General features: G+C 42.8%; 1 protein-coding gene across 19 annotated transcripts in view; it reads left to right on the top strand.

Annotated features, from left to right (window-relative positions):
• The window catches only part of LOC132914423 (disintegrin and metalloproteinase domain-containing protein 11), a 73,761-nt gene that overhangs the window by 58,340 nt on the left and 2,198 nt on the right, over positions 1-13,223 (top strand). For 6 of the 19 annotated variants that reach the window (XM_060973514.1, XM_060973515.1, XM_060973527.1 and 3 more), the window contains 6 exons: positions 2,005-2,143; positions 3,823-3,984; positions 5,667-5,738; positions 8,883-9,031; positions 9,287-9,740; positions 11,489-11,677. In XM_060973514.1, the coding sequence (XP_060829497.1) occupies positions 2,005-2,143; positions 3,823-3,984; positions 5,667-5,738; positions 8,883-9,031; positions 9,287-9,740; positions 11,489-11,677 (1,165 nt within the window). Of the gene's footprint in view, positions 1-50; positions 154-2,004; positions 2,144-3,822; positions 3,985-5,666; positions 5,739-8,882; positions 9,032-9,286; positions 9,741-11,488; positions 11,678-13,223 lie in introns of all 19 variants that reach the window. The other 13 variants (XM_060973525.1, XM_060973523.1, XM_060973521.1 and 10 more) reach the window with 10 other exon arrangements.

Genomic DNA, 13,223 nt, shown 5'->3' with positions numbered 1-13,223 from the left:
GATGTACCTTTCCGATACGCGCAGATTACAAAATGTGATGGTCGTTTCAGAAACAACTAACAACACTCTTAGCACCGGAATGATGGTATTAATCCTGGTGGGTGTGGTCAAAGGAGTCTTCATTTGTTTTGCGCTAATGGCCGTTTGCTACAGGTACAGTAGCAAAAAATAAAGTTGTTGAGTGGGTTCGACTAACGCCTGTCATTGTCAAGTAATTCCGTGGCTAGCTGGATGATGAGGCATCGCACGCGGCCGTCAAATTGCTCTCGTAATATTGATTCATCTTAGCCTATTTACTCGATGTTTATTCATATACATATTTTTATCTATATATGTATATATACATATACCGATGTTTTTTTCAATGGTGTGCTCTGAATGTGCTCGTGCTCGCATAGCGCGTATGAATGATCACTACGATCGTGACTATGCTGCACGAGCGAGGGATCTACGTTTCTACTTGGTGTCGCATACCAAGGGACGAAGGCAAAAGTTGTTGCGTAAACCGTGCGTCAGGGATGCGCTTGTTCCAGCGTCTAGAGTCTACGGTCTAATTGAATTTAACTGGATTTGTCGAATATCCGGTTAAATAGTCGCTTTGGTGCGGAGAGTAATGGCACACACAGGGCCGTAAACGTGTACGAACGAGTCACGGAAATTTTATATTTTATATTATAGAGAAGAAACGAGGGTAAAGGGAAAAGAAAAACGATAGAACACGAGTAATAGAGATGAGAAACGGAAGTCAAAGTTAAAGAAAGTTAAAGATTCCAGCTTTCGTTATCGTAAAGACCATTGGCGCTTCTGGCGGGACGGGCTGTAGCGTTAAAATTAACAAGTGGCGAATACGAATACGAATACGAATACGAATACGAATACGAATATGGGAGGGGACATGAAGCGGATAACGGATAATCTTGGAAAGAAAACGTTGTTGTCGATTTTTCTAACAAGTTGTAATTGTAAGAGTGGTTGGAAGTCGGAGCGAGGTGGTAACCGATGTCGGCATCACAGATGCGTGTACGTTCATGGTCTAAACTCGATTAAACTCGATAGATTAGCCCATCTTGCGATAATGGATAATGGTGAATTGTCTGCGACCGTGATTGAAAAAATGACAGACGGAGGATAATGTGTATCTCTATTCTAAGAAATTACTCTATACAGAGAGAGTATGTTGTATGATTCGTCCCTTGGGGTGCGATATCCGATACACGATCCATTACAACGCCAATGTGCCAGCTGCTTGTATGCCCTATAAAAGCATGAATAAGGCTGATTAGCGAAGAAACGGACAGTCTGAGATCGAAAAGCAACCGTTAACGACAAAATTTCCAACTGGCGTATGTACCAGCCAGACGACTATTTGATCGCGACTACTCCACGTGATATCGTGTCTTCGTCGATGTCAATGTGAATGTGAATCGGAAAAGTATTACAGTTAACAACGAGTCGTCCGACCCGAACGTAAAAGACACGAGAGAAAGGATCGCGGGCATCTCTAAACTAAGATAGATAGAGAGATACTAAACGGAAAGTGGAATCGAAGCGAGAAAAGAGGCGCTAGGGACTCTAGAACTAGAGAAAGAGAAAAAGAACTGGTTCGCATCCATTGTACTCGTATCGCGAGATACCGCGTCGATGTCGCGTCGATGTCGCGTCGATGCCGCGTCGATGGTGCGTCGATGGTGCGTCGATGATGCGTCGATGGTGCGTGTACCACGCGAATGGTGTGCGTAAAACAAACTACGTCCATGTATATGTATATGTGCTGATTCTGGCTTCTCTGTTTCTTGTCTGTTTCTGTCTGTCACTGCCATCTCTGTCTGTCTGCATGCTGTGGGACGCTCGGATACCAAAATATATCAACTGTATACCGCGCGCTGCGCGAACAATGGTACTCGATCTTGATATCGTGTCGAATATCGACAATGTTCGACACATGACGACCAACGACCATGCAAATCTAACGATGTAACTAACTAACACGTCTGATCGTCACAGAGAACTACCACGGCTCTAACACTGTATTTTTAGTTGCTGTGCTCATGTCGGTGGTAGGGGGTGTTTTCGTAGTATTTGCTCTGATGGCTCTCTGCTACAGGTCAGTCGTAGTACATAAAAACTACTCCCTCTGTCTCAGGTTAGTGTGCAGAAACATACACGTAGAAATTCTTTTGTATGCGTATATATATATATATATATATATGTACGTATATATATGTATGTATGTATATATATGCACATATATATGTATGTCATTTTATTTTTCTTTTTTTTACGATCCACACGTCGTACATATATATTTACATGTATATCTTTTAGAGTCCGTATTATATTACCGTCTTTCTCTTTTACTATTTCCGCTTACTCTTCTTTTCGTACACTTTCTACTTTTTTCCTTTTCTCTCTCTCTCTCTCTCTCTCTCTCTCTCTCTCACACACACACACACTCTTTCTTTCTTTTTGTCTCGATGTATCTTCTTTTATCGTGCCGATCAAGCGCTCTGCATAATCTGCGCCGCAATGAGTCGCAACGTATCGCTCCGTATCGCTCCGTATACCAGATACACGCCACGCTTGTGCGACCGTGCAAAGATTTATACTCGTTGCAACGAACAGAGAGACGAACAGCGAACCGAATCAAACCGAAGAGAACGGATGATATAGGAAACGCGTGCCACTCGTTTTCACGAGGAACCGTCCTATTCCATTTGCCGGGCAGGAAATGCTCCGTCGATCGCGCGTCTGCCTATAGCACGCGTACCGTACCTGATCGTTGCTACGATTATGCTAACGATAAGCAGCTTAAGCGATTGCCGGAAAATTCGCATTTGCCGCGAACCATTTAGGTTGGTTCCGAATCGCTTTCGCAAAATTGGCTACTCGACGTGTATCGTTACTCGTCCGCAAGTAACTAAAGGCTTCTGTGTTTCGTAACCGTTAACTGATATCCTTAACGGCTCGTGCAACAAGGAACGATCGTTTCGATCGATAGAAGAAAGAACGAGACGAGAGACCGAATGATCCGAACGTATTGGTATCGGTTAAAGATTGACGCGTTACAGCGGGGTGATGGCGATCGACCAAAGTGCTACTTCCTTGTTTTGCCGACAATGCTGAGCAAAGTATGTTCAGCCCCGTGGAACGCACGCGTGTGCTACAAAGCTTAGCTCGATACTTTGTCTCGAGACACTTTGCCCGTCTGTCTGTCTACTACGTTATCGTTTGATTTTGTGTATTTGGTTGACGGGTCCACTGCCAGCGGAGGACGAACTCGCACGAGTGGCCGAAAGGCCAGCTGCCGGTGTACCATTCGACTGGTTATCTGTTTTCGTTCTAATGCATGCGATCACGGCTCCCTGTACAAGCCCGTAGACGCGCCCGCTTCGCTAGCGTCAAACATTTCATTGCGAAGGAAGATTTTACGGATTAAACGTATATCTACCCTCCATATCTGCTCATTACGTTTAGACGCTACGTTGGACTTTAACGTGGCGTACACCATTTATATACGTTTTTATATATGTGAGCGTTTATATACGTTTAAACCGGGAACGTGTGTACATAATTATGGTAGAATATCGCGAGCACGCACTTGGCCAATAATATCTTGAGAGGGAGTCGACTACGATTCCTTTCCGTTCGGTCAACGCATTTCAAAACGTCATTGAACGCGCAACGATGACGACGAAAGGAACGAAGGAACGAAGAAATTCGTTCGATGTCACCCTCCCGTAGTTTGCATGCGCTTCCTAATCGTTCTTTGTGGTTACCACGATCGCGAGCCTCGCATTCTCGTAATCGGCCAATTTCCCGCAGAAGGAAGAGCACCGTCCAGAAGTACGAGCAACCGTACGTGAAGAAACCGCCGCAGAGGAGTTACATGGTTTCCGAAAACACCGGAAACCATCATCCGGGACACGCCGTCCTGGACAACGTCCACGACAAGATCCTCAACTTCAGCAGTATGCCTAATTCCAGGTATGACGATCGTTTCGTTGCCTACCTAGCTAACACAGTCGGGCTAGAGATTGACGCTCGAGCGTTTCACGCGTTTCTTCGTTACGTTTCTCCGGGGACACGATCGATTCTAGATTCGATCGCGCATTTACTTTCGACCCGATCACCGGCTGATCTTTCGAACGAGACGCAATTTATATAATATATAGACGACAGCTCTATCTATCGCCCTTCGGTCAAATTTATATACCTGTTTCTCAGTTTCCCCTATCGTTCTTCGTCAGCCTGCTCGCAAACTATAATAGCAATAATGGCGATGATGATGATGATGATGATAGTAACAACAACAAAAATAATAATATTAATAATAGTAATAATAATAACAATAATGACAAAGCGAGAAGCGGCGAAACGAGAAACAGGCCGATCCCAATGATCCTAAGCTAACACGAGTGAAACTTTGGAAATGATCAGAGTACGTGTTCGAGTACGCTTTTAAGAGATAATCTAGGGAAGACCCCTGCAACTAGTGTTAAAAAGGATCCATCAACGATCGCCAAAGACACATCTCGCTTCTACTTATACATTGGTTTTCCATTAATGTTTGCGTCACACGAATTCACGTCACACGGCATTCATTCGACATTTACAAAAATCATTCGTCGGGGATTCGGTTCGCGCTGCTTTTCATAGACGAAAAAGAATTTTCACCGAGTTCTCGAGAGACACTGTTTCATACGCGACCGCGTTCCATATGTCGTAACTCTCGCGACGAGCCATCTTCTCTGTCGTTCCACTCGGCGCGGCGTTCCGAGTTCATCTTGTTTCCTCGAAGCGGCAAACAATTTGCTTTAACATCGTACGCTGAAAGAGATCGAACAAGTTTGCCGCAAAATTTGCTCGGAAATTTTCGCTTCACCATAGAAACAAGTTGGGATATATTCGCGCCAGGTTACAGCAAGGTAGCCAAATACGGAGTACCATTTTATTCTCCAAACGTCATTCGCGTCAAATGTTTAAAAGTATTTCTCGGCCAGAATATCGCAACAAAAGTTCTTGACGAAGTAAACGCACGGAGCGTATTCGACGAGTGAATCCTGTAGCGTATACGTATAGTTATTCCATGTTTGGTCACTTTGTTCTATGCGCTGTGCAACGAATTTCCAACCGAACGTGTCTGATCCTCCGATGTCGTGGTTCGGAGTCGACGATCTTGGAAAAATTCATCTTTCTCGTTCGATTTCTTATAACTCGTTTTTCTACCGCGCGGTCATGCGTGTCGCGCAACATACCTCGAGGAAGATCAAAGGAAAACGCGACGCGAACGAAAACGAAGACGACTCGTCGACGATGAGAAATCGAGAACGCCAACACCGTCGACTACGCGATATCTAGCACACCTTTAACCCTTTGTGGTCGTGCATAAGCCGGGTGTTCCATCTCGCAACTTTGGTCGAGAATTCTATCTTTTTTCTATTTCACGTCTCTCTCTCTCTCTCTCTCTCTCTCTCTCTACCTGTCTACCTCCCTCCCTCCCACCCTGCCTCTTTCCCTCTCTGTCTGCTTCTAGAAATCGACGGAATTCTAGGAAAAGAGTAGTTTTTCGATTGCTCGTTTGTTGGCAAAATCGTGACGAATCCGACCGCAAGGGGTTAAATTCGTGGTGAAATACCCGCGGCATGCCTATATTAGTATATTTCTAGCCGCGGCGAGACCCAGCGCGTGGTGTTTCGACCCCCGAATAGCGTCGCCACCGCAGACGGGCCAAGAGTCAAGTAAGTCTCATGTGTCTCGCCGTTATGTCACCATATAGTTGATCGATGATCTCAAGACTCGAACACGCTAGTCGTCGAAAACGTGACAGGCCAGCTTCTAGAAAGAATTCAAAGGGCTCCCGCTCAGATACAGATGCGACCGCAAACTTTGCGATCTTGGAAACTTCTGCTTCGCTGGCCTGACTCGTTTTACCTTATCGAAGCGAGCAGAGATGCTCGGCTCGCGGAATGAGTCGCAAACGTTGCTACATCCGCACGGATAAAGATATCGCTCACGAGCGTCAACTTGCGTCGAGCTCGTTCAGCTGAATATCTTTCGCGTGCAGAGGCAAACACATCCGCATACACACATCTACATACATCATACGCACACACATACACGTACATACCTGTGTACACAGAGATAGACAGTGGCTGGAAAAAGTATTCGTACACGTACCATAGAAAACTGTTACATTTATACCGTGCGCGTTGTACAAAGCATATCGAAATTTTATCGACGCTGTAACGAGACGCAACTGTCGTGTTTCGGTCAACTCCTAGTAATTAGCCGATCCACACGCGTCTGATTGGTATAAAAAGATGCAAACGTTTGATAACGCGATGAAAATTCGACTTGGAAAACAACGAATATTCGATTCTTTCAAATCCTAACTCGGCACGATAATTTAATTAGACTTTGTAAACTTTGAATTACAATTTCCTTGGTTTTCCAACTAGTAGAGGGAGGGAGAGAGAAAGAGAGAGAGAGAGAGAGAACAGTTAAGAATTACAGCCACGATATACGTACATACGTATGTATGTAAATGTTGCAAGACATACCGTATGTTGTGGTAAACTCGTACTTAGTAAAACGTTGGTATACGGTGTAAGCAATCGCTTATTATTAGATCAATTGAAATGTTAAAGACGGTCCCGCTCGACACCGAGACCTATTAGATCTTAATTAACTTTTAGTATTACTTATTAGTATCACGGATGATTGCCTATTTAAATACTTTTCTAATCTCTAGGATATAAACACGGTGGTTGAAACGAGGTGTTACACGAACTGTTTCTCAGAATCTAACAAAGATATCTATATAACTGAGCGGCGCAGCAAGTCTAATACATCTTTCCAAGGCGAGCTGTCGCGTAAGAATGGAAGATTCTTATAAATGGAAAATCGTATTAATTTTTTACCATTCAGATACCTCTTACAAGACTGAATCACGTTTACTCCGACTATTTTGTTTTTTATCGTACATGGTTATGCCCCCTTTTCTCCCCTGCTCCGTTTTCCCATCGAATTACAGCGAAAACAAAGTTTCGTGTTAGTTTCTGTGAAAACTGGTCGTAACGCTTCGTTCGGACTAGTCTGTATACTTGTATCGAAAGTCTCGCAACTTCTCTGAACGTTTTTAGAGCCGTTCAAAAAAAAAAAAAAAAAAAAAAAAAAAAAAAAAAAATATACATATATGTATAAGGATAGTCGTGTAGTAGTCGGATCTGGATAGTAGACATAATGGCGATAATGAAATTTTTTAACGTTTCGTGCAACACACGCAATATATCCGGAAAAAAGTGTACGAATGTTTTCGCCAGCCACCGTACACTGTACATGCGTGCAGAGATACACTGTGATAGTACAACACGATACGTAAGATGGATTTGTGAACGTGACATTGTTTAACAGCACTGATTAGGAATGCAGTAGTAGCGATACATTTTGTACAATTATTGGAAAAGCAAACACAAAGAGACGATGAAGGGACTGTCTTTTCGTTTGTCGGATGTATTTTGTTCTTTCCGTTTACCTTTAGATTTTCGGTTGAAAAATGATGTTTTGATATCGCATAACGGCACGATGCATTTGGCCCAGATTTTCTACAACGTTCAAGGTGGGCATCTTTCGATTTCTTTCTACCAACGATTTTAAGTAGATCAAGCTCGTACTTGTTGGCTCGTCCGTCCAACGTAGGAACTCGTATACAAAGACCACTTGACTTTTCGAAAACTTTCCGTTCCGTTATATTTTTCACGGTAGCTGGTACTATACAGTATAATATTTCGTTGGAAACAGTGGGAAATCTAGTTCTAACGCGATTGCATATTAATTCTCACGTGTGTGACACGCTTCTGATTTCAGCAAGCCTGATTCATCGTCTGCTCTATCGTATCTCTCGACACGCACGTTGTGGTCGATTCGAGTAGAAAAGAGTAATAAAGTGCATGCACAGAATATTACACGCCATGTCTTCTCATCTTTGCACTGCATGCTTTTTCCTTTCGAATGCGCCGCACAATCATCGACTTTCATTACGAGTTCGCTAGAACGACTAATTCTTTGCAATTACAGATCACAGAACATATACCTACTTGATACACCGAGCATGCTTCGGTCGTTACTTTTTAGCATTCGCATAGTTTAACGTAGAACGCCCCGACCGCAGCTGTGTATTCGTTTGGAAATAATAATAAAAAAAAAAAAAGAAAAAAAGAAAAAAGAGAAAAAGAAAGAAAAAAAAATAGAAGAAAAAAAAAAGAACGAGAAATACATACTTTTGTCACGTGTTTTGCGAGCAAAGGATCAAACGTAGAATTTTCCAATATACCGTTCGCTTCAAGCATGCCTGGATTCGATGAGCCTGATAAAATAAACTATCGACAAAGGGCAAGCAGATTCATTTCGGACGAAAAAGGAAAAGATACGCGTGTACATTTTGTCAAAATTCTCCGCGTTTAACCAGAGTCAAAGGAAAAGACACGATGTCGTGTTCGCGTTCGTGTCACGTTTTAATCGATAGCTCGATTAAAAGTGAGGCACAAACACGAATGTGACCCTAACTACGAGACTGCACCGGTTTAAAGAGAGCCTTTCGCGAGTGCGACCAAATGGGTGGTTTCTGCGAGGCAAAAAATGGTCACGTCGAATCGAAGACTCGACGTTCAAAGGTGTGCGATTCGAAATTTCGGATTCGATAACGAAATTCTGATTTTGCATCGGTAATTTCGATAACGAAAGAACGCGATAATAAGTGCAAACATACGTATTGAAATTACACCGAACCTATGAACGTTTCGTCTTCTCCGATCAGCTCGAATCGGATTCATCGAGTAGATACAGCGAGATCACCAAATGTTCTTTCACGTCGACATTTTCAGGGAGCATAAGTCGCAGGTGAAGAAGCCCGGTATAAGCGAGGAGGAGGGAGATACGGGAGCGGACGAAGTTGTCTCCTTCATCGATCTACAGCAGAACAATCTTCCACAATTTCGTACGAAGGGAATTTTAAAGAAACACGGTAGTTACGGTATTGCGATGATCGATAATCGTGCAACCGAGTAAACTAATAGCCGAAACGTAAAGGGCAGATGCAACGAGCTCGAAATTGAAATGAAATTTCTTATACAGCGTTTCCAAAGAATTTACGCCTACGATTCAGCTGTATGGAAATACAGCGCAAACTGTAGCTGAGCTGGTTGCATCGACCGTTTACGTACGATGCAAATACACGTAAGATAGGTACAAAGGGTAAAAATTAACGAAAAGGACGAAAATCGAGCAGGTGTGGTAGGAGGAGCGGTAGCTAACGTGGAGCGTACGTTGGATCAACTGAACGGTTATCACGAGCACATTATCGAGGCACTGAGAATGGCGGCGAATCAACGAGAAACATCGGGAACGACATCGACTAGCGGAAATCCGATGGACGACGAAGCTCTGACGGATCCACTTACGGAAATGCTAACGGATCCTCTGCAAGATTGCTATCCCACGGATTCGTATCGCAAGGACATCATAAAGCATATCGACAACCAGGTGGACGAGGAGTACGAGGAGCACATGCCGCCTTGCGGTATAATTCGCATACGCACTTTGGAAGACCTGATCAAGCAGTTGGAGCGTCACACGACTAGAAACAAAAGTCCGAGCGGCTCCGAGGATATGCGCATGTCCGAAAGCGAGGCTGATCGTCCCTACAGAAAAGATTCGTCCGTTTGTAGCGAGTCCTCCCAAGGGTAAGAACTAGTGCGAAATACGCGCTTCGCCATGCTTTACGTTCTCATCTCGACGTTTTCGTCGCTTCTACTAGCATTACGTGTCATTCGATCCGATCGGTACACTCCTCTTTCACGAAGCTTTGACCGCGATCGCGACCGAGTTGTTTTTAACTTGGTCGCCAAACCATTTACAACTATATCGCATAAAATCTCTCTTACTTGAGGAAATTTCAACGTGCATAGCTGCAAAATTTGAACGAGCTAAGTACGTGTATATGTACTTACTCGCGAGTACTATATACTAAGGAAATAAAAAAAAAGAACGGATAAATCGGCTATCTGTAGTTGTAGCTATCGGTCTGATATAAGCGACACACACACACACACACACACAAACAACACACGTGGCAAGATAAGTATAGCTTCACGGTGTTACTTTCGTCTCATCTACTCGTCGTCAATGTAACTTGATCGGTATAACACGCTAGCACCTCACCGTCGCATCTACTTACTCCCTCACTCACTTACTCACTTACCAATATTTTTATCAATGCGTCGTTGCTTACTTTTTTCTTCTCTCGCCAATACGTATTTTTGCTTTCTAACTTTGCGCATATTACAGCATATTACAGCATATTACAGCATATTACAGCTATCAGACAAACGTAACAAGCGTCTGGATATAGTAGCATTAGCGTAGTTATACGTTACAGGCAAACGCGCGATCACACGGATAATTGGTAAAATCTCGGCGACGTTGACTTGCATCGCCGACCACGTGCAGCTTTCATGAATTTTACATGCAGAGTCTGTTTATACCGTGTCCCTCTCGCGTTACTTCGGTTATTTATGGGATATTTCCAAGCAACCTGAATGCGCATTTCTCGATTCGGCTCGGTTAGAGCTAATGGGCCCTCGGACCATCGATATATGAACGGATATCGTCGATATTTCAGGCTTTGTAACGTTATTGTACGTGTAAATTGTCGCACTAGATCGATCGTAATGGGTTCGCGTTTTTTCGGAAAAAAACGGACGTACCGTCGATTTCTATCCAATAAACGACCTTTTGCCATCTTTCTAGCAACTTATCTTGTCCTCTTTTCTTTTTTCTTTTTTTTTTTTTTTTTTTTTAATATAGAAACGTTCGTCTCTTTTTATCGAAAACTTCAGATAAATATAAATTTACTTCTTCCGTACTTTTAATCCACTTTTCAATGGTTTCTTAATAGCAAACTCGGCATAAACGCTACGAATCTGTTTTCCAATCTCTTGCGCATTTTTTTGTTTTCGGAAATGAGAAACGATACGCACTTTACGCGCCATCGAGACCGAAAGGAGACTGACCGAAGATACGGATCGACAGTGTTAAAGATATAACGCTTCTCGAGCTGCGTATCGCGGTTAATCCAAATTATGTATTTTGGGTGAACTGGTCGAAAAGCTACACGCCTCGTCGATCGAAACGGAACTTTTTCGTAATCGTCCTGTTGTGTTGTTTTTCGTAATCGAGAACCTTGAGATGTCGGCAATATACGTATGTCTGTCGATCGTTTTCTGTGATCGTCCGAGGGACCCTTTGGTATTAGACAAACGTACATTCGCGTGACGATCGGACAAGGAGGAACCATATAGAAACGAAAACGAAAAGAGAGAGACGAAATAGAAAAGAACACGTGCGTGAACGAAAATTGAAAAAAAATAGAAAAAAGAAAAAAAAAAGATGTGATACACTTGGCAAGGAACTGATCCGATTTCCTACGTAGAAGCAGAAGATGTAGCCGCGGCCGTGACGATACCTACGGTAGATATTGTCAACCATCGTCTCGAAGTCCTTACGGCACCCATCAGCACACTCAACACTCCCATCAAATGTACAAGGAGGAGGGTATTTATGCAACTGCCGATCCTGACAGAGGCTCGAATACTAGGGGTGAAACGCCCGATAGCGAAAGGTATCGCAGACTTTTTCAATACGAACACGGGCTTGGTAGCTTGACGTTCGGTAAAGAGATCTGTGCAAATGTCCCCCTGGCAATCCTAACGAGAGTTCCCCCGAACGCGTTCCGCGGTTAGCCATGGGAATCCAAGTTCCAGCGTATACACGTGCATACGCTACCGTGCATAGGTATTTGATACTTGACTTTGCGCGATAATATCGAAAGACTGATATTTTTCCGTATATTTTCAACATTACGATAGAAAAACCTCTACCGTTGATTCTCTACTTGTTCGTATAAATGGGTTGCCATAAATCGTTACTGAAACAAGCGACACTATACCTAGTATCTATATTTTGATAAATAGCTGACACGCGATCAAATCTATAGAAATTCTTAGAGTTGCAAGATCTCAACGTCCCACGGATACGTTTAAAGTCACTTAACTTTTTTCAATTATGCTAATTAACACCAACCGTCGTTTTTATTAATATCTACCAACTGTATACGGTTGCCTGAGATGAGATCAAAAACAAACGAAAGATTTACGTAAATAAATGAATAAACAGCTTTACCTCGAGTATTATATATTCGTATTTTATATTTTATATTTTATATTTACAACTTATGCACGGTAGTGTGCATACGGAGACAGACTGTGATCGCACGCTCAAAGTATCCGAACGCTCAAAAGTATCCGAACACTGGCTTATTTTTCGGCAGATGTATTTCAATCGCAAAATCGTGGACAAATTAAACAGCAACCATTTTATCCTTTATAACCATCGTATACTATTCGTATATAATCTACGTATAACGACATATTGTAACTCGGTTTAATCGATTTTTGAAAATCAATACGCGTTATTAACTGCCGACGTTTGTAAGTTTTAGCCCTTATAAAATTATTCTACTGCTTCACCGACTATTTACCTTTAGATCTTTTAATTTTGCAATTGTACGTCAGACAAAAGGATTATAAGCGTTGCTTCGAATCGATCAAAGTGTCCGGTTACTTATGAACGGTAGTGCGTATAATTCCCATCGCCATGATGAACGCGCATTCAGATAAGGATTGGTGCATGCCCGAGTGAAAGCTACTCGCCGAAATTGCTCGATGGGTTTACGAATTTACGGTTTTACGGTTTTACGGTTTTACGGATCGAATAGAAATCCCAAGCTTCGACCAAAGAAATCTCAAGGTCCGACGATCGAAACGGAATATAAATAGACTCGGCATACTTCCGGGTTTTTACATCTCTAGATACGTATAACGAGAGTTGCAAGTCCGTTTTTAGCCAGCTACTATGTACTTGTTCAAGGTCAATGAACGAGCACAATCGAAAGGACCAACCACGGTATAAAAGTATATAAAACATACAGGTATCCCGAAGCTGATGAAAAATTGTACCGTTGCCTCCAAAGTTTCCACGTGACAGGGGGAAGATGAGATACGATCAGATTCGACAAAATTCAACACACCAACCTTCGCATGCTAATTTATCCTTTTAGTTGCTTGTGTGCAATGCGCTGTGAATGTGCTGCAAATTACGTACGAGAT

The sequence above is a fragment of the Bombus pascuorum genome, chromosome 15, assembly GCF_905332965.1.
Source record: "Bombus pascuorum chromosome 15, iyBomPasc1.1, whole genome shotgun sequence".
Lineage (NCBI taxonomy): Eukaryota > Metazoa > Arthropoda > Insecta > Hymenoptera > Apidae > Bombus > Bombus pascuorum.
Note: the sequence above shows the minus strand (reverse complement) of the source record. Positions and strands in the feature narration are given on the sequence as shown.